At 43.4% G+C, this 20924-nt stretch overlaps 1 protein-coding gene across 42 annotated transcripts in view; it reads left to right on the forward strand.

Moving 5' to 3' along the window:
• kcnma1a (potassium large conductance calcium-activated channel, subfamily M, alpha member 1a) overlaps positions 1 to 20924 on the forward strand; it is a 151850-nt gene that overhangs the window by 119253 nt on the left and 11673 nt on the right. For 26 of the 42 annotated variants that reach the window (XM_019864079.1, XM_019864092.1, XM_019864095.1 and 23 more), the window contains 5 exons: positions 6745 to 6838; positions 13300 to 13426; positions 14745 to 14969; positions 15297 to 15489; positions 19693 to 19806. In XM_019864079.1, the coding sequence (XP_019719638.1) occupies positions 6745 to 6838; positions 13300 to 13426; positions 14745 to 14969; positions 15297 to 15489; positions 19693 to 19806 (753 nt within the window). Of the gene's footprint in view, positions 1 to 2677; positions 2711 to 3055; positions 3137 to 6744; positions 6839 to 13299; positions 13427 to 14744; positions 14970 to 15296; positions 15490 to 19692; positions 19807 to 20924 lie in introns of all 42 variants that reach the window. The other 16 variants (XM_019864062.1, XM_019864063.1, XM_019864066.1 and 13 more) reach the window with 4 other exon arrangements.

Genomic DNA, 20924 nt, shown 5'->3' on the forward strand with positions numbered 1-20924 from the left:
TTGACTGTTGTGTTTTGATGATTTTAAGGTAAGATGTGTGCCCTTAAAGAGTAGATACTGTATATTGTTTTGTTGAACAGATTTACTGCAATGTAATGATTTGCTGTTCTTATCATTATGCACTATACATTTTGTTTGACAGCCCCTGAGTTCACTTATTTTTTAAGTCTGTGTTTTTGTTACAGTTAGCATCATCTTTCTTTCATGTTTTTGTTGACCTACTTCAAATGAAAGCTTCAGGCCACTGAAATAAGATGATCGGCCCTAAGTTGTGTTGTAATATTGCTATTCTCACAGATCACAGTTGGTTCACACTGTCTATCTCCGTGTTTTAACAATATGATCATCTCAAAGAGAACATAAGCAGAAGGAAACTTAAGTTGAGAGTGACAATGTGATTGCACGAAGGCTCGTGGATGAATTGCCTCCTTGCCGCTTGATCTTGAGTGGGTTGGAACTAGTAAATTGTCTGTCAATTAAACATGGCAGCGGTAGGCCTGGCTATCAAAGCCGGGGCCTCAGACGTGCAGATCTGATTTCCTCCTCAGCATTCTCCCGACGTCGGCCGACTCAGCCTAGATTAATGTCAAACGTGCCATGATGAGTTTAGTTTGGCCCCATACACTTTGGTACTGCGTTGGTATCCCTCGGTACCAATTACTGGCCATTACATGGTTACTGATCTCACTTCTCCCTCGAGCCCCCTGTTGGATTTCAGGAAAGCCTCCCCTTCCTTGGATTTCTCTCCCCCCTCTTCCCCCCTTTCGTCTGAACAAAGTTTTAGCGAAGAAGTTCTTGTCAAGTCAAGGATTACTGGATTTCCTCTCGCCATTTCCTGTTCTTCATTCTGCGACCAGATAAGACATCTTTATATGTGATGACTTCATGACTTGTCATGCATCTGGACTAGATTTTCTTTGGCTGGAATTCTCTTACTGCTAGCACTATATCGGTCATTTTTTTCAGTTGCTGTGGAAACCTGTGATTTTTGCGGGTTGCCTCTTTTTGGATTGAAAGCGTATCTTAACCCATGTTAGCTTGTTATTGCAGTCTCTGGTCTGTTGACCACTGTCCGCCATTTGTCAAAAGACAAAAGGAGATGATATCATAAAAAGTTCTGGATGGGGAACAAGGGGTGCGGTACAATGCTATTTGGCCCGATCCAAGGCAATTCCGTGACCTTCCAGCGGGGCGGACCAACATGCATCTTCCCTCTCTCCGTGCATCTGCATCTCATTGCTCGAGACCTTATCTCTCCTGACACCGAAATTATGTTTTCATTTTCCCAGCCCTGCTGGTCTGTCACCAAACTTGCCCTGACAGCTCCTATCCACCAGGCAGACTTGGAAACAACCCCCTCCACCCAATCCCGCTCTCCCCTCTGTCCGGCGCTTCCTCGCGACGCCCCTGATAGCTAGCCAGTTAGTTCTCCGCATTGGTGGCGCGGGCAAATCGCTACAGACAGATGCCAGGGTCGCTGTGGGTTGCTGTATGAGGATCTGTGTCAGAGGCCAGCCTCGGGCGCTCATTGTGACCTTTTGTGATGGAAGAGACTCTGAGTCGAGAGTGTCAGCAGTGCCCGGTTGAGTTAAAGTGCCCACCATGTTTGTTCAGTGTCTCCTGAGTCAGGGTCACGTGCGATCGCATGAGCGGTTCACAATGACGAAGCATTTGGAACGCATAGTTAGCTGATAATAGATGTGGCCAATTTAGGATGCTAAACACAAGCATCAGAACCATGACAGATCCAGCGTTTGCTTTTTATACGCAAAATTCAACAAAGGCTTTGACATAGCATTCCAGAATTAGACAAATGCAGAACAACAACAGCCCGAGTGTCTTCACCATTTACCCAGAAAGTGGATTCGTGACCCCAATTCCGTGTTTATACAAAGCAGTTTCAGAAAGGTGGCTGTGTAAATGGGCAAGCAGTTTTAGAGGATCCACTTCTTTTCAACCATATTAGGATAGGCATCATAAGCAATAATTTAGTTTGATGGTGCTGAATTTGTTGCTGTTGATTTACTCTCATCTAGTTTGCTGTCTGACGAAGTCTACACTTTTAACTGAATGAAAGAACTCTTGTATATAAACTCCATCTTATTGAAAAAATTGTAATTGTACTTTAGTGTCCCAAAAAAAAAAACACCGTCTTCTCCCATCTAAAAAAATATCGTGGGGGGAATACTTAGCTTGAGCATTACCTCCAGATTGGAATTTCATCAAATGCCCATCTCTAAAAGATATCAGTTTTCAAATACAGACTGCAACCGCTGTTCACCGTCTTGCATTGTCCCACAGATTTCATGAAGCATTTATCACGTTCAAGTGTTTTCTGATTGTTTACATCGGCCGTTTTTTGTTTCAAAAAGTTATATTTAGCTCTTTACATTTCACTGTAGATGAAGCAAAGCACATCCTGACAATGGACGGATCATTTCATTTACTTTTTTTTTGTGCCACATTCCGCAAATCATCCCCACTGTGTTTTTCGCCTTCATTTGTTACAGTCCCCATTGATTCCCATTCGTCTGGTGCATGCATGTACTGTATTTTTTTTTCCACTTAATTTCCATGCCGCACTCTTATGTTGATGTCTCTTATTTCCTAATGTGTGCTACACGGCATCCTTTCTCCCCCCCGTGTGACCTGCCACTTGTCTTTGCATTCTCCTCAGCCAAATATAAGTATAATGGATATGTCAGATCACGTAAGTGTGCTTCTCTGTCCTTCCCCGTTTCTGCCTTATAGGCTCTTAATGTAATACGATTAGCACTGTCGTTTTCCTTCCTGTTCCCTTAACATGTAACCTTGTCGTCTTGTGACTTTAAGTCCGAGTGTTTATTCTAACAGTGTTATCACCAGTGTAACTCTGAAAACACTGTTCTATCAAAAGTAATTGTAAATAAAGGCATTTTTTTCTATATTGACAGTAGATTGTAAATTTAGAATCACAATTTGTGGTGTGATGTACACGAAATTGCTTTGTGTTCAATCATAACTACTTGTAGTTGCATGAATTATTCTTTTTTTTTTTGTATTGTGCTGCATGTAGCAGCAGATGGCGCTACAACACCAGGGAACAGTGGAAGCCAAAAAGAGACTGGCGTTCGATTCAAAGCTGATTGCAATTTAGGTAAATAATTGTTACTTCTGGTTAAGAACAAAAAATATATATATTTATATAGTGTCACATGCCATACACGTTCATGTGTCATTTCATTTGACCTTTTGTTTTTTTATCGAGAATAGCATATTGCTGTTTAAGGTGTTTGTTTACCCTTGAAGTACAGTCTGCTTAAAATCATCTGCGGTAATCATCATATCCGTTTGATTTGTGTATGCATTTTCACTGAACTGTAACAAAAGCATTGGCAAAGGCAAGGTGAGAATATATTTTCTTGGTACACAGACGCAATGACGAGAAACCGCTTGCCGGCGCAGGCAACGCAACAAAGACAAAAAGCCAGCTTTCCCCTCACGTGCTAGACTCAACATTTTCTGTTGTTCTTCATCCATTTGCACGCGGCGCAGGAGCGTCATGTGATTAGCATTTCAGGAAGGGACAGTTGCCGTCTGCCTTGTTCAGAAAGCACAGTGGAGCTGCCAAGGCGGTTGAGCGCGCTCTAATGCTGTACATGTTTGACAAGGGCCAGATGAATCCAGGAGCTATCGGTGGCGCCCCGTAAATCAAGGAGGCAGCTGACTGCTGGGATAAACGTCTGTTTATCGCCCAGGGCCACCCAAGCATGCTCTGTCCTCCAAAAGGACCAACCAGCCACCCTCCCACCCAAGGCAGGAAAAGGCCTCTCCCGGCCGACTTTACAAGCAGAGATATGACTCGTCTCCCTGCCTTGCTTTCCTGTGGAGAGCCTTGACCCCTTTAGTACATGCGATTGTCTGCCTAGTTGGTGACAATTTCTTGTCTTATGAAAAGCAAACAGGATGCCACAGGACACACGGGAAGACAGACGCCGCGCACAATTTTAATCCAAAGTGGTCCCTTCCCTGTGTCGAATGCTTTTAAATGAGTCTTATCATAAATGTGGTGTCTCTGTTGAGATGACAAAACATCTGAAGGGATTTGACTGGTTTAAGCCAAGCTTGCGTTTCCCCTGCGCTTTTGTTCCAGTGAGGCCCTCGTAATTAATTCATGTTTGTCGCAAGTGCAAAGTAAATGTCGTCACTCGCGGAGAGATGAAAAGACGATATGGAACGTGAAATCACAAAGAAATGATTGAGCTTTTATTGTCTGCTTATTTTAGCTTTTAAAAAGTGTAATAAATATCCTGTACGTCAGCTAAGCCGCTTCTCATGCACAACATGCGCCTTGTCAGATATTCAAACGGTCTTTTTTTTTTCTTAGTCAATGACTTTTTTTCTTGAAATGCCAGATAAAACAATGTGATTAAATGAATAGATAATGTCAATGTGTCCACTTATAATTGCTGATCCAAAAGCATTCCGAAAGCGTTTTCTTACACTTTGTATTCTTCATTGTTTGACAGTAACGGATGACTTTAGACCGTCTTTTCAAAACCGATCCGTTAAAACCAGCGGCTGCCCTTCCACTGCAATCACCTCAAACGCTTTCTCACCCAACGCCCTGCAAAGCAACCAGGACGCCTCGGTTAAGCCAGGCGCCATCCACATCCCCCTTGTTAATAACCGTAAAGGAAGTCTGCTTCCCACGGGGCCGGCGCCTGCGGCTCGCCGTTCCAAACTGCGCCTCAGTATCTCGGTGCCAGAAGATGCCAGATCCTTGGCGGAGAGTCGGCTGAACCGGGCCCGCAGTCTGCCGGTGAAATACCGCTACCACCCCAGTAATGCCATGCTGCACAGTCACAGTAGCCACTGTAGGTTGCCCCCCCCTTAGCAGGATGCATCAGTCAGTAGTCTGCCTGTGCTCTTTGCTGCATGATGGTTCACTCCGCCTGGGCTGCTTCTCTTGTCCTCCTCGTTTCTTTGTACGCAATTGCCTGAGCGTGCCGTCTTCGCAGTGAATCAGGCTGAGGGGTTGTGAGTAGCCCGGAGCTTGGAGACTGAGCTTTGGGTGTTGAAATACAATTGCCGTTACATTTTTCTACTTACTAGGGATGGGCAGTTAAAGAACTATTCTTGACTCTTTGGGATTTTTTTTTTTTTTTGCTTTTCTCACAGTAAAATAAATATGACAAAATTGTTTAGACTAAAGAAAACAACTGGATTGGCACAAAGGGAAGGTGGAAAACAAAAGTCTAGTCCGAATATGAACACGGGGGGGAGAGAGAGAGAGAGAGAGAGAGACAGAGAGCGAGAGAGAGAGAGAGACAGAGAGAGAGAGAGAGAGAGAGAGAGAGAGAGAGAGAGAGAGAGAGAGAGTTGGGCTGGAGAAATAATAAAATACTAACTTTGCCTGGGTCGCAGGTTGCCAGTTCAGAATGGTCCAAGACGTACTGTTTCAATCATCGTGTTCACCATCTGTATTTCAACCCGTTTAGGCAGCAAACTAGTTGGGTCTGAATGAACTGCTCGGTGCTTCCAACCAGTGGAAATGTATTGCAACTGCACATTGTTGTTGATCCTGCCCATCCTTAGTATGTCCTCTAACGCTGATATTGTTTTGTGTGATCCTGGCTGAAAGTAACGACACCACTTTGATGGTTAACAATTGAAAAGTTGATGTGGATTTAGCAGCAGCAGACGACACAAAGTAATTAAAAATTGACCACTTTTAGACCATGACGTCTGACACGTTGGGAAATTCCATCTGTTTGGAATCGGCAGGCTTTCTTTGTGTCCTCTGATTTGCGCTAATATCAGGCGGTTATTGATTTCTAACCCAAGGACTAATACAGATGTGCGGCGGTGCAGCAAGAAGAGTATCTTACAGTGTTGCGGAAGCTCTTAAATGCAGACAGTAGTGAAGATCAGACTAGGGCCGGGCCTGACCTCACTCCAGCTGCTCTTCCTTGTCCTTTCAATCTGGAAAACTCTTGCAAAGTGCTTACGACCAAAGTGTCAACCCCCCAAAATTGAATATTTAATCTTTCCCGGATCATTAATTCCCAAGCTAGTCCTGACCTTCGTCTGCTGGAGGGTTATTTGTCCTTACTAGCCACTTCTGACATGTCTAGCCCACTAATTCACGCCCCCACCACCCCCACCCTGTTAGCGTGTCCTTCATAAAGTGTGTGGAGTGTTCTCTTGGCATGGAGGTAGACCAGTAGAAGAGCCATTTTTCTGCGCTAGAACTGGAATAATGGGCCAGACAGGCTCTTTCCCAAGAGTCCCAAAAAAGAAAGCCACCATAAGGATCCATCTTTATAAGCTCTCTTTACTGTATCTCATTGTCATTGCTTTTGCACACGATCCACTGACAATGACAATCTCCACCATTACATGGCAATTAATGGCGTAGGTAGGCGTGGTCATTCTGATGCAGACTGCTTGAGGTCCAAAGAAAATCCTGTGCATAAAGAATGCAGTATTGCAAAAAAACTGAAGGCCCTTTCGTCTCTTCGTCATTTTCAGGTCAATTGGTTTTTCTCCAAGGTTGTCTCCTGCCTTAAAGATTCCCCCATTACTAATAATCTATCTTGGTTTTCTTCGAGTTATTAATTTACCCTTTGTCTTCTGTTCACTTTTTGTTGTGTATGCTACGATTGAGTGTTGACGATTTATTTGTTTATTTTCATGTCAGGTCCAGCTCACTTCCCCATCCGTCTCTATCTCTGTTCTGACACTGTGTGCGTGTGTTTGCAGTCGAAGACGAGCATCCGTCAACGCTCTCGCCCAAAAAAAAGCAGCGCAACGGAGGGATGCGGAACTCGCCCAACTGCTCTCCCAAAATGATGAGGTAAGAGACGCTTGCCTTCGCCTCACCGCCTTCAAACGGAGGAGGAAGACAGATGCAGGGGAGTGGAGGGAGGGATGGAGAGATAGCAGACACTTCAGAGGTGATGCTGCTGACGGTGGGCGTTTGGCAGGGGCAGGGGGGTGGGCAGAGGAGGAAGAAAAATGTGCCTTGATAGGCTGAGGCTGTTTAGGTTGGGACACTGTCAGCTGTTAATGACAGAGCTGAAATCATGTTTCTGTCACAAAAAAACGACAGCAAGGAGTCGTTTGAAATGCACAAAGCCCCTCTTGGCTGCCTTTAAAGTCTCAACTGTCGCCTCCTCCGGTCAGGTCTACATGTAATCCTTAAACAATGCTGACACTAATGACACCAGCGGCCAATCAGAAAGACTTGCACAGTTACTTTGCCCCGAGGCTACCTCTCTATTCTGGGAACCCCTTTGAGTTCTGTTTCTGGTACTTAACGGCCTTATGCGAGCTGTATTGCCACAATCAAATATGAATTCAAATATTACCTTCCTTTTATCCTGTCCTGTGCGATTACATTTCTCTTAATTGATTTTGAAGGATAAAAGGGCTAAGGTATTCATGCTACAAGGCGGGGGTTAGCGGGATGACAGCGCGGAAAAACAGAGAGGCCCGCCATGGCGAAGATTTAACAGGACAGGAACACCCATAGCTACTATGCTGGTTGTGTCTTAATGAGGGTGAGGTGAGAGCTCTGTGGTTCAAGACATTTGACAAGTTGTCAGTATTTATCAAGTAAAAGACTGGACAATCGAATGAGACCAGATACAAAGTCTTCATTTACAGGAACAATGCCCGAATCACTGTCACAGGGGTATGAATTCCCCCTCGACAAAGAAATAAACACAATTACAGCAGAACCTCGGTTTTCAATATGAATCTGTTCCAAAAAGTATGATGCAAACCAAATCCAATGAAATTCAAAGCAACATCACCCATAGGAAATAAGGTAAATCCAATTAATCAGCTGCAGACACACAAAAATATTGTAACCCCTTTTGTTAAATTGCTGTAATTTGTAACTTTCCGTCGAGTTATACAAAAAGGACTCAACAGACGGAATAAGTTCCACAATGAAAGTTTCAATTGCGAGAGTCCGCACATTATGTGAAAACAAGAATTATTGCTCCCGCTTAATTTCCCTTAAATTTTTGTTTGGACAAAATTGCTGTGTAGGTCTTCCTCCCTTTGGCAACATCCCTCGCACTGCACTAGCAAATCTATATGTTTTTCGTTTTGTTTTTTTTAAATATAGCGTGCTTGTGGGCCTCCCCCTCAGTTCTCCATTAAACGAGCACTTAATAATCCGCCACACTTGCCAAAACCATTAGGCAAACACGAGTGGTAGCCTTCAGTCAGAGTATCGTTTGAGATGCCCTTGCTCAGAGGGAGAAGGCTGCTACAAAAACAAGTTGATCCTGGCGGCTTTCCAGCAAAAGTTTGTTTAGTTTGCCAAAATATCAGCACTCAACCCTTTCTTCCTCTTCCTCTTTGGCTTTAAAGATGGTCCCCTTTTGCCATCTAATATATGATACGCCTCTTGGCTTTGATCTCGCAGCGATAATCATTTGCGCAAGTTACTTTCTCAGTTTTGGAAGCGGCTTCAAAGCCGCGTTCAAGTTTTCTCTGCTTTAGGGATGCTTCGGTGTTCTGAAGGCTCTCGGGTACTGCCATGACAGGCCCTCTGTTATAGGTGTAGATGTTTTCTCCGAGTCTTAGCCCACAGCACAACATCAAATTACCCATCGCAGCCCAAGCGCCCCCCCCCCATCCCCCCTTCCCACGGCTGCCCTTGTCAACATATAACAGCATTTATATTAAACAGTTGTGCTTTACAAGGTGGGTTTTTATGCACAATGAAAAGTGATTGTTTGAGGTAGCCGTAGGGATGCTTTATCCTACAAGCAAGGAAAGAGGAGGAGTGGCGAGGGGGGGATGCGGCAAGAGAGCGAGCGTACGTAGCGAGTATGGTTTTTACAGGACTCGCCGCCCAAAGGCCTTTGTAAATAAATAATGATCAACAGATTGGCTGTGGGCTTTTGAAAAGCACGCCTTTGTCAGTTTGCATGATGGGGAGAATTTTCAAAGCGCGAGGCTGCCTTCGCAGTCTGCCAGGGAGGCATTGGGGGAGCGGCAAACCCATCCCCAGTTTGTGACTGCAGAGTGTTGCACTGGAATAAATCAACTGTTTGAAATACTTGCTGAAGAACGGAGGGAGGGGAAGACACTGCGGGGGGGGGGGCATACTATTAAGGAAATACTTGTCCTATATAAATTCTTTTCTCCTGAAATAATATATTGTCCAGCGAGGCAAACACAATCAAAATCGATTCATTACCAAAAGATTTATTTCCGAGGGCAAAAACTATTTGAACTAAAATGATAGCATGCACCTCCAAAACTACATGCCGTAATCTTAATTTGGGTCATAGGGTTTGATCATACGACAGGTGAATCAGATTTACAACTCAGTCCGGATCCTGAAACTTGTATGTCTCTACTGTCATTTGAAAGTGAATAGATTGGATTGTCTAGATCCGCAGCAAACCGTCAAATGGTCACCTAAACTAAAATAATCTGGATCCAAATCTATTTTTAAAATTGACCAGACATCAACTTCAAAATATATCTAAATCCATAAAATCCTATTTTGTGCAGCCATTTGAAAAAAATGAAATTGAGTAACTTCCACATACATTTTTTTTTTGTGTGTATGTAGAAGTCTGTTATTGTGTCCAGAATCAATCTGGGTATAATCTGGGATTAAAAAAAGAAAGAAAGAAAAAAAAAAACAACCTAAAAACCGAACATGAAACTGTAAACACTTTTTTAATCTGAATACAAAACATACAATTTAAGCAATTTACAATACTAAAAAAACAACAACATAAACATTCAACATATACCACATTAATATCAAACACTTTCCATCATTCCTTTTCAAACCGAAAAAGTCTACCTTAAAACTTTCATGAGTTTCAAAAAACAAAACAAATCATAAGAACCCTTTATTTCATTTTGCCTCAATTTTATAAACGACCCCCACCCTCCGCACACATTGGAAACAAAATACAAAAGAGGGGGTTTGTTAAGACAAATTTACAGTCAAAATATATGGATGAGTCTCTCATATTTTTCGCCATAAATTCATTTGCGTTGACCTGGCCGTCTCACTGTTATTCGTTTCCCAGCAGCCTCTCCCCATGTGTCACCTCGCTAACGAGGTGCGCATTGTCACCGCCGCATTAACGCCGTCTTCGCAAACCTTTGTGACGGGGCCGTGAGTGACGCCGCACATCCGAATCGCAAAAAAACAGTGTCATCTGGAACCGATATCCCCTGGGCGTGGCACCCCTGTCTGCTCTGCCTGAGCCCGGGGGAAGGTTCAAGCTGAGGCAGGGAGAAGGCAGAGGGGAGGATGAGGAGGTGTGTGGCGTCGGTGACAGGCTGCCAGTCACAGCGCTGACAGCTGGGTGAAAGATAGCTGTCTTGACACACAGGAAGAGAGCGAGCGAAGAGAAGGGGAGGCGGAGGCATGCGCCAGTCAGCCCCAGTGAGGAGGCGAGCGATGCCGAGCAGATTGAAGTGACGGTGGCGCCCGCGTCGGAGGTTGATTGGCGCAATACGAGGCTCCGAATGAAAGATTCGGGCTGAGTGTAAAAACTGTCAGTGTTATTATCACCTGCACTAACTGATAGAGGGAAGCAGAGAGGCGGGTGGCTAATTGACAGGCTTGTTTTTTTTTTTTTCTTTCTCTGCCAATTTTCGGCAAGGCAAATGTAGATTGAAAGAAAGTATCGCCATCAAAGCCTTGTTTGTGAATGACAGTGCCGAGTGATGATTTGAGAGAGAGATGTATGTCAAATTCCCGAGCTGTTTCCCCCTATATCTTTCAAATTTATAACTTCACGTCTCCATTCAGTTCAATATATATAGATGACTCTGACTTCAGCCTGAAATACACATGATCAAATATTGATCGTATTTCGGAGATTTCATCTCTAACTCTGAGCCGATGCACACATGCATGGCAACTTAATTTTATATACACACCACTAGTAGTGAAACCGTCATCTTATTTGAGTAGCAAGGCACAATTAAAAAAAAAGAAAAACACAGTTAAAGATGTGAACTTTAGTTGCATGCTGTAAATGGGTAAAAGTTGTGCCATTTGGTGTAGACTCAGAAAGAACAAAAAATGACTACCCAGTTGTACAAATTGAAATCTGAAGGTAGAGGATTACTTTGGTATTATTAGTATTAGTTGTTAACATCCAATGTACACCCGCTATTCGAGATTGGGCCCGAGCCTTGCTGCAAATAGCGAGAATCTGGAACTAACTGATGCCCAGCCCCCAAAAGGGTTTAGAATTTCTGATAGATGCTACAAGATGGTGGCAAAGCAGTACGTGAAGCTCTTCAAATAAACTTCAAACTTCAACATTGTTCCTTGGTGCGAAAAGACTGCAAAATGGTGCCAAAGGTATTTCTTTTATATTTGATGAAAATTTGGCCCAAGTACTAATTACATTAATTTTCCAGCAAAAACCAGTAGAGGTTCTACAAGGATCCTAGGAAACACTGTTTGCAATCTTTTTTTTTTTTAATTGCTTGTTTTTTGTCGTTTTACATTTTTAGGCAAATTTGAGGACCTTGGATGACAATGCAGACCATTTTTAGATTTGAATATCCTCTGACAAATCCGACTTATAGAATTTCTGCACAAGGGATAATTATTAATTTAAGACAGCCAAAATGGCTAAATGACACAAAATGTTCCTTGACAGGCTTCCAAGAGTTAAACGCATACTCAAATTTTAATTCAAAATTTTAAACCAAAACTTAAATAACCCTGAATTCAAAAAAAGTACCGTAAATTAAAAAAAACAAAAAAAAAACATTAAAATCCCAAAGCACAGAACTGTGCTGTGTGTTTCTGCTCTATATCCCGAGTTAGTGTTGTGGATCAAAATGTCTGTATTGCCTTTGTAGCAACTGTGAGAAGACGTCTTGTAGAATAAGCGCAAGAGCAGGAGCGGCGTTAAAGCCGGACTGACAGGAACCCTTTCATGGTCAGTGTTACACTGGATAAAACTCAACGCCCCACCGCTGTGGATTAGCCCGCTTGCTTGTGACACGCTGCTGAAACATTTATGGCCGTCAGTTGGGGAGGCAGAATGTGATTGGGCAAACGCTTGAAATATTTAAAGTGGGAGCCTGTTGGCACCTTTTACTGTTTGCACGGCGTAGCGTCAGGAGCTGGAAAAAGAGGCTAAAAGCTGGTAATTGGCGCTGTGTTGTGTGGCGTGTCAGTCTGTAACGTTCAAGTCTTGCCGCTCTTCTCGCTGCCGCTGCGAGCGAGCGCCTGCCTGCGCCTTTGAGCTTCCTGATGACTTGACATCAAGGACCAGAAGTAGAAATTGCAATTCCCTCAGAAATTGCGTGTCTGCGCTGAGAAAACGCTGTCGCTGAGGCAGAATGGCGGCAAAAGAAGAACCTAACGCTGATTAATAGATCACAGCGTATCATAGCGATTCCCCAAATGCCTCGCAAGTATGCACCCAAGGGGTTTTAAACAGCATAGGGAATTAGATGGAAGTCCAGCCGACTGAATGCTTATGCAATGTGAATGACGTAAGATTGTAACATTTTGTGTGCTCTATTTTTCAACCGATTTGGTTTTTGCATGTTTTTTTTTTTTTGGTCCAAAATTTGTCAAAATTTCTATCCATCTACTTGGTTTTAATAAAAAAAGCTTTTATTAACAACTCTATAACCCTCCCGGTCTGCTCACGAACACGCAGACAACATCGGCATAACACATCCTGTCAAAAGTCACACCTTCAAATTAAAAGCAGCCAGGATAATAACAAGGTTTCACTACACTTTCTTTGCCGACATGTTTGTTTATTTACCAGTTTCTCCCGTATCATCCACCACACTCCATGCATCCAACATCTTAAATAAGTGTGTGTTAAATGTTCATTTAATCTGTCAATATTTTGGGGTGTGTAGATTCCAGACTCTAGAATGGATTGATTGAATGTGTATTCATTCCTATGGGAAGTATTGCTTTGTTTTGTTTTTTTTTTGTGTGAGTGATTCAGTTTTACTCAGACTTTGTGGAATGGATTAATCACAAAAAAATACAACAAAAAAAACAAGATTCCACTTACTCAAAGTTCCAAAAATAAACACATCTAAATTAGCTTCAACTCTTGCTATGCCTTAGCTGCAGCTTTATTTTCCACAATCTCCACTTTACTGCAATGGCCCACACGGCAAATCCAGAGGTACAGGAGGCCCTCATTTTCCTTCACTATTTGAATAAACATTTTCAATGCCTAAAAGCTTCGGTGTAAATGTTTCGGTCTCCACGCAATGATGCTCATCTTCAGAATGGTCTTGCATGAAGCTATTGTTGTTGTTTTGCAGTCGACACGATCCTCTTCTCATACCTGGTAATGAACAAATCGAAAACATGGACATGAATGTGAAGAGGTATGACTCCACCGGAATGTTTCACTGGTGCCCGTCAAAAGACATCGAAAAAGTCATTCTGGTGAGTGAAGCGCAGTTTTACCACTACATGCTGTTTAAAATTAAAAAATAAAATAAATTGCATCATATACAAAATATTAGAGAAACTAAAAGTAAGTATGCTCCGGAATTTCCCCCCCACACTTGTGACATCATCCAATCACATACTAATATGTCCTGACATTTCTTTCTCTGCCTCTCTGCTTCAAGGTGAGTTTATGGTTTTCTTTCTATATATCCGCATCTAGGTTTAAGTGAACAGCGTTGCAGTCGTCCCGCGCATGCGTTTGCTGCGACGTCTTTGCAACTGGGCAGTTTGCAAGCGTTTAGGTGGACCCGTAAATCATTTGTGCCGTCACAAAGACCACGACACAACATTCATTCCGTTGCGACAAGCTGCATTTTTGCCACACATTCACCGTGAGATGGTATTTATTGTCAGGGGCCTGCCTTTAGAGTGATTGTTGCCCAATGAAAAAAAATGAATTACAATTCTATTTGACGAAACATGAGCCAAACAGTTCATGATTATTGAAGAAGACACCAAATGATCATATTTTCTCACCTACAGTGAAATAGAGGCCATCCCCGGCGCGTCATTCACCCAAATAAATGTTGGGGGCTGCTGACTGCTTTTACCTAAATTGTCGTTCTTCCCACTTCGTTTTTATGACTTGCATGTCTACATTTTTCAGGCAGGTGCATCTATCATATGTGACGGTGCGGAAACATAAGTAGTCAACAGTTAATTCCGCCGCCAAGTGCGATGCTTTATTGATAGGAACCAAGACAAAATGGGGACATAGCACGAGTATGGGAGTGGGATTCTCCGTCAGACGCAAGCCTGTTTTGCTTCACACTTACACTGTAAAGAATCGCCTCCTCTCGAATCGACTCCTGACTTGAAATGCCTCACACTTTCTGCAGTTAAATAAATGCTACGGGAATAGTAGCAGTACCTTTGCTATCTCAAACTTTTTTCTTTTTTATCCTTCAAAATCCTTGATTTTACTGTTGTTAATAATTTAATAAAGCAGGAGACTTTTTTTTTTTTAATCACGTGCCAGCATGACTTATTTTCCCCACAACTCGTGTGGCCTGTGTCACATTCACCCACCTTGCCTAAAGTCTTACAAACTGCGTTCATCAGCAACTGACTCTGAGTCAGCTGCTCTTGGTCATCAAGCAGAATATGAGATTTTATGGATTAGTGATAATCAAACTCTTACGTTGATGATTAACTTCTACTTTTCCCATTCACAGCTCATGTAACAGGTAGCTCAACCCCTCATTATTTTTTTTTTTTCTGTGCTCTTTCCCCATCCCTCTTGTGTCTGCAGACTCGGAGTGAAGCCTCCATGACGGTACTGAGCGGCCATGTGGTGGTCTGTATATTTGGGGATGTCACGTCCGCTTTAGTGGGGCTGCGAAACTTGGTGATGCCTTTAAGAGCCAGCAACTTCCATTATCATGAACTCAAGCCCATCGTTTTTGTGGGCTCACTGGACTATCTGCGGCGAGAGTGGGAGACGCTACACAACTTCCCCAAGGTCTCCATATTGCCCGTAAGTGTACCCCGCTGTTGCAGATGGAGCAGTAGCTTCTTTTTTATGCTACGTTCACTGCGATTTAACTGAAGGATTGTTCTGTGACAAGATCCAGAAGAGCTAGATAGGTCTGGTGTGACGGATGATGCAAGCCAGTCTTCAGTGCAGTCCTTTTAGTCCAGTCCTCCAAAACGCAGCCACATCAATGAAATGTTTTTTCACTTCAAAATGGTGCTAGCGAGTTCACCGCAGCGAAACGCCACTGTTCACTTCTTCAATTTGTTTCTCTCTCTCTCTCTTGCTCTCTCTCTCTCCCTCCCTCTGTGTTGCTGCCTCACCCTAAAGGGTACACCATTAAGTCGGGCAGATTTAAGGGCTGTCAACATCAACCTCTGCGACATGTGCGTAATACTGTCAGCCAATCAGAACAATATCGAGGATGCCTCGCTGCAGGATAAAGAATGCATCTTGGCGTCACTCAACATCAAGTCTATGCAGTTTGATGACAGCATTGGGGTCTTGCAGGCTAATTCCCAAGGTAAGGAGCGTCCTCTCAGACTCTGTCTGTGCTGGTGGCCCAAGGGGACAGATTGTGGAAGGAAGCGAAGTCAAATATTTTTTAAAATGAGGACTTGGGGTGGATGGAAAATAGCAATCACCATGACTGTATTTTCATGCACTTTAAGAATCAAAATTAGGAGGAAGATCAATTGTACTTAAAACGCAACCCTGGGGAACACCTTGACCACCTGAGATTTTGGACATTCACGCTAGCTCAGTCAAGTACACCAACCTACAGGACGATGTAAGATTGTCACACTGAAATGGTGCACAATGCTCCGGAGTGAATTTGTGAGTCGAATCTATAAATTGGCTGTACTAAAGATGCTTTGGAAGAGTGTTTACGCTGCATCATTTTCTAATAATTCCAGTCTTGTTCGCTGGTAATTACAAGCTGCTCAACCTCCCCGCTAATTTAATGATATCAACATGCTGGTGTCATTTTTGATGTTGTTGTTTCCCCATGTCTGGCGCTTCGTCTGGAACAGATTGTAGATGTTCGCGATCCGGGCCTCCCATCAGGCCTCATCAACATTAAGCGGCGAGTACAAATCACCGCGCGGCGCGACTCAGCTGCCGCCCATTAGTTACGACCAAACAGTGACGACTTCCTGAATGGATGGCGCCGCTTCAAGCCTGGTCAATGCCATCCCTGCGCATAATCCACACTTTATGATTAGCTTCAAAGACGACACGGCTCAAGCTCGAGACTATTTAGTGCTACGGTTGTTAGTACAAATCAAAACGGAAGGGTTTTAGTGCCGAGCACTAGCGCATGTTTTAGGAGAATGCCAATGCAGTTATTCCTGCAGCCTTGAGTGACTGATGCCCTGTCGATGGCCGTGCGGCTGAGCAACAATAAGAGGAAGTAAATCAGCGTGGGGACCGCTCTGGGGAGCACTCTTCACAGGAAGCCACCCCAGTATGGAAAACCCAGTTGCCCGTGTCTTCTCCCAGGGTCGATGGATGGGGCCCATTGTCATCAATAATTGGGTCTTATATCAAACACTCATTTCGGTGAAAAATACTTCACTTTAGAGAACACTACCGCAGTGCACTCATGCATACATCAGGAAATACACACATACCCAGACGCTTGTGTTGTATCACAGTAACGCTTTGGGGGGTTCCTTCCTCCCAGCGACGCTCCCATTCACGCGCCGTCTGCGGAATTGAAAACAAGAAGGCACAAATGAATAAGTAAACAAGCGCTTTCCTGGGGGAGAGCTTCTCACGCCGACTGTAGCTTGTAGTCAACCGCAGAGCATCGCCGTGCCCGGGGGGCTACAGGGATAAGGGGTGGGGGCTACGTAACCCAGATCTCACTTGACTGTTGCAACATGCCGAACACTTGAAGGCAGCGCCAGCCTCGAGGAGATAGTTGTGTGTATTAAAAACGCAATCGCTCCACGGACAGGTAGGCAGGTGGATACTGTGAAGCTGGAATTTTTGTGGGTCTAGCGATTTTTCACTCAATGGGGGAGTACGATGTTGCCTTTCAAGTTAGCTTTCTTGTTGCTGGTCTATTTCGCATAGACAGTTAAACAAAATTAGTTGAATGCCATTTCAGGAATCTGAACGTTTCACATCAGAGTCTCAACTCTCATGACTTTGTGTTGACAGCAGTTTTTAGACACACCAAACAATGGCACTGATTATGCTCGGCAAACGTCTTACAATACAAATTCATTTTTTGGGAGATAATGATGCGTCATTCTGCCAATTTTTGCTTTTGCTTTGACTTGCCAGGGCAAACTTGAGATGTGAGTGCTGTACGGTGGCAGTGAACTCAACTCTTTTCCCAGTAAGCAGCAGTTTGGCCATTAGTGAAGAATTCTTCAAAAACTACGGTTCAAGTTCTTTATTAATGCCTTTCCCAGTTGATATGCACTGTCAAACCAACCGTAAAAGCAGAAGAGCCGTCAGTTTATCAACCACAAACTGTCTATAAAAAAACTTTGGTGTGCTAGCTTAATGCTAACACAAACGGGAAAACCAAAAGGTGATTTTAGAATCACATGATTTGAGTTACTGGCGTGGTCATGGAACAAATCTAATTCTTATTTCAAGACACGACTGTAATAAAAACCTTCGCTGGGATTCTGTTTGAAAGGCAATGGGTGGCTTGTTGCCTTCATGACACTTGAGTGTCAATGCATCATGTTAAACAGACACTGCACAACATAGAAGGAATCTCTGTTGTTCCAGCTCACCGTCTCGAATCCTAGAAGAGGTTTGTAACTGCTTTTAAAAGCAGCAGCAGTATCAGGCTTCATGTTGTCTCCCCCCCTCCCCCCGCTGACAATGACTTGTTGCGGTAGTCAGCAGGGCGCCAGCTGCATAGTCTTCAAAACGAAATTTAAAAAAGTTCACTCCAGAATAGGGATAACATCATCCTTTTGTCCTTAATGGCCAAAAGTCAAAATGATGCCTTGGATTGTCAATTGAAGCGCAAGAATTGGAATAACAAGATTACGCCATGCTGCAGTGACGACGATGTGCGTCTTTTTCTCTTTTGCAATGTAAGCGTCTCATTGAGTGTCTTGACAGGGAAGACACACACAGTGATAAAATGGTGACCTGAATGTATTGTATACTTCGTGGCTTGGTAGCATTTTGCTGTAGTCAGCACTGACTGATGGATGTCAAAACACAGCTGATGCATTATACATCTTACATTACCAATTTAAGGTGTTTACTTGTCACTTTGAGGGACTGTAAAAATGTGAAGTCATGTGGATTCGCGTCGCTGTCACTTGCCGTCGCGATCCACGCCATTTTCCATAAAAGGTTTTCCGGTATCCACTCCGCCAACTTTTATTGTAACAAAATGAGGCGCATGTAAAATTGATGACGGGCTGCTGATGGAGGGCCACGAATGCTAAATATGTCCTAACTGACCTCTAAAAGCACTGTGGCCATACAGCTGAGCTTTTTTAGGTTGTTGTCAGCTTCTGGCACTTCCTCCGTGTCATCGTCGCTACATTTGAAAGATGCCAAACAACCTCATGCGGACTTAGCTGACATGCACTATGTGCAATGCTGTCAATACTCCCATCTATGTTTTATGATGTTTGCTCTACAGTGGAATCTCCAAAGTCGATGTGATGTTGGATGGCAAGTCATCCTAATTTTATCCCCCCCCCCCCCCCCCCCCCCCCTCACTATTGGGAGCGAGGTGATCCCACTTGGACATATGACTGAGGGTGAAAGGTGGACTCCATTTGTTCACGATACATGCACAGCCGACTACATCATCTGCAAGGGGAGATCTTGTAGTTTCTCTGGCAATGTCATGCACAGACCCCAGCAAGTCCTCAAAGTTAAGTACGGCGTACTCGTAGTGTGACTCCAACCACTTTGATTTTGATGCAAATGAGGATTGGCCAGGAAAAGACTACTTTCATCCCACAAAGGCATAAACACTCCCTGACACCCAAGTCGACCTGTGCACAGTCAAGCAAAACACCAAATGAAAGAAAAATCCACCCACACATCTAGTTAAACTGCTATTTACTTTCGACTTGCACTTGTCATGAAAATAGGCAATTCATGAACAGTATCTAGGTGCATTACAATTCATTAGCTGAAACCATAATGAGCTTGCTTATTTTTCCTCATGAAAAATGAATTTCTTTCTTATTGGATGTTTTTTCCAAAATCAAGGTAGAACTTTAATGCCTCTCCCCGATGAAATGTACTGTCAAACTAATCGTCAAACCAGGAGAGTTTTTTAGCCTATTTATCAACCACATACTGTCTATAAAACACCTTTGACGTGCTAGCTCAATGCTAACAGAAATGGCAAACGCGCGCGCACACACCCACACACCCACACACACACACACACACACACACACACACACACACACACACACACAAACTGTAAAACGTACATACGTTAAAAAAATATATAGCTGTAAAAATCTAAATATTCAACCAAACAATATCTAATTTCATCTGACGAAATTCCGCTAGCTTAACACTAACGGCTATTATGAAGCGCCATGGATGGTCAAACAGAAATTAGCACAGATATGGTGATCATCAAAACTTAACTAGGTTGTCTCCAAGTTTTTGAGGTGTAATTATCCACAAAAATCTCTTTAAACTCCAAATTTCGTCACCTTTTGAGTTTACTCCTCGCTGACCTTTTCCAATCATGTTTTGGCATGATTAGGTTTCACGCCTCCTGGAATGGACAGGTCATCTCCAGACAGCAGTCCAGTACATGGCTTCGTGCGTCAGGCTTCCGTCACTACGGGATCCAACATCCCCATCATCACGGAATTAGGTAAACCTCACACCCCCAGTGCGAATGCCAACAAATCATTATCGCTGTCCAACAAAAAGCATGTAAGTCCAATTTTTGTGCGTTATTTTCTTTTTATTTGAAACACGGCAACCAATATTTCTGTTGTGTTTTGGATAAAAATGAAACCATGAACATTTGGAGTTACAGTACGTGTTTTTCATTGGACAGCGACATATGTAAAAGTGATTGGCAAACACTTTGGATGTCATTTTGCTCGTCGACTGCTCGATAGTTAAATGCAAAAATGTATAAATTGTCATGAGTGTCCTCAAACTAAACAGGTGACTTTTTCAATGTAAATTCAGTTGTTTTAATACCTTGGCTTATCCGTATTGGCATAAGGTGAAATGTGTTTTATTATCTTACCTCGTTATAACTTCCATTTCCTGTTATATTGTCATCATCGCATTTTTCTTCATTTTCCCTTCTATGGTGGCAAACATAAGATATTGTTCTGCTACCAAAAGTTCCAACTCACGATCAAATGGAATTTGGGTTCACTTCTGTGTTGTGGTTTGCTTTGCCTATCACCAATGTGTGTACATGTCAATTGTTAACTCTTGCAGTGCTAATTTAACTGTACGGACTAACTCTACCGTGAGTGATTCAGACACATTTTTTTTTTCCAAGGAGTGCTACCACATCCTCTGCAATTTGTCCACTAATGCACAAGAGCAACTCAGCCTGACGGGAGGGAAGTAAAGGGGGGTGTAAGAAAGAGAACGAAAAGGGGGTGAAAACTGCCTCGGTTGCAAAATGGGCCCATTTATTAATAACAATGGCAGTGGCTGTATTCCCACTGGTGCTGGGGACTCATGAAACTTTCAGATCTCCGAGGGGTCTTGGGAAGCACCAGAGACTGCCTGCTATGTCTCCCCTGACCCAATTAGGGAGCAATGGTGCATGAGAGAGAGCAAGCTAAGAGAAGGCCAGCAAGGAAAAAGGAGCTGTACCTAATGTTACTTGTAACCGGGCCGGCCATTACCTGCAGAGAGGTTCTCCCATTTGAGCGCGCACGTGATGGCCAGAGCGCCGTTCTGTCTGTGTCAGCATCGCCCACTCTCCTGCACCTCCCGTACGCCAGACGCTTTCATATG

This window comes from Hippocampus comes, unplaced genomic scaffold, assembly GCF_001891065.2.
Source record: "Hippocampus comes isolate QL1 unplaced genomic scaffold, H_comes_QL1_v1.1 scaffold57, whole genome shotgun sequence".
NCBI classification, from domain to species: Eukaryota; Metazoa; Chordata; class Actinopteri; order Syngnathiformes; family Syngnathidae; genus Hippocampus; species Hippocampus comes.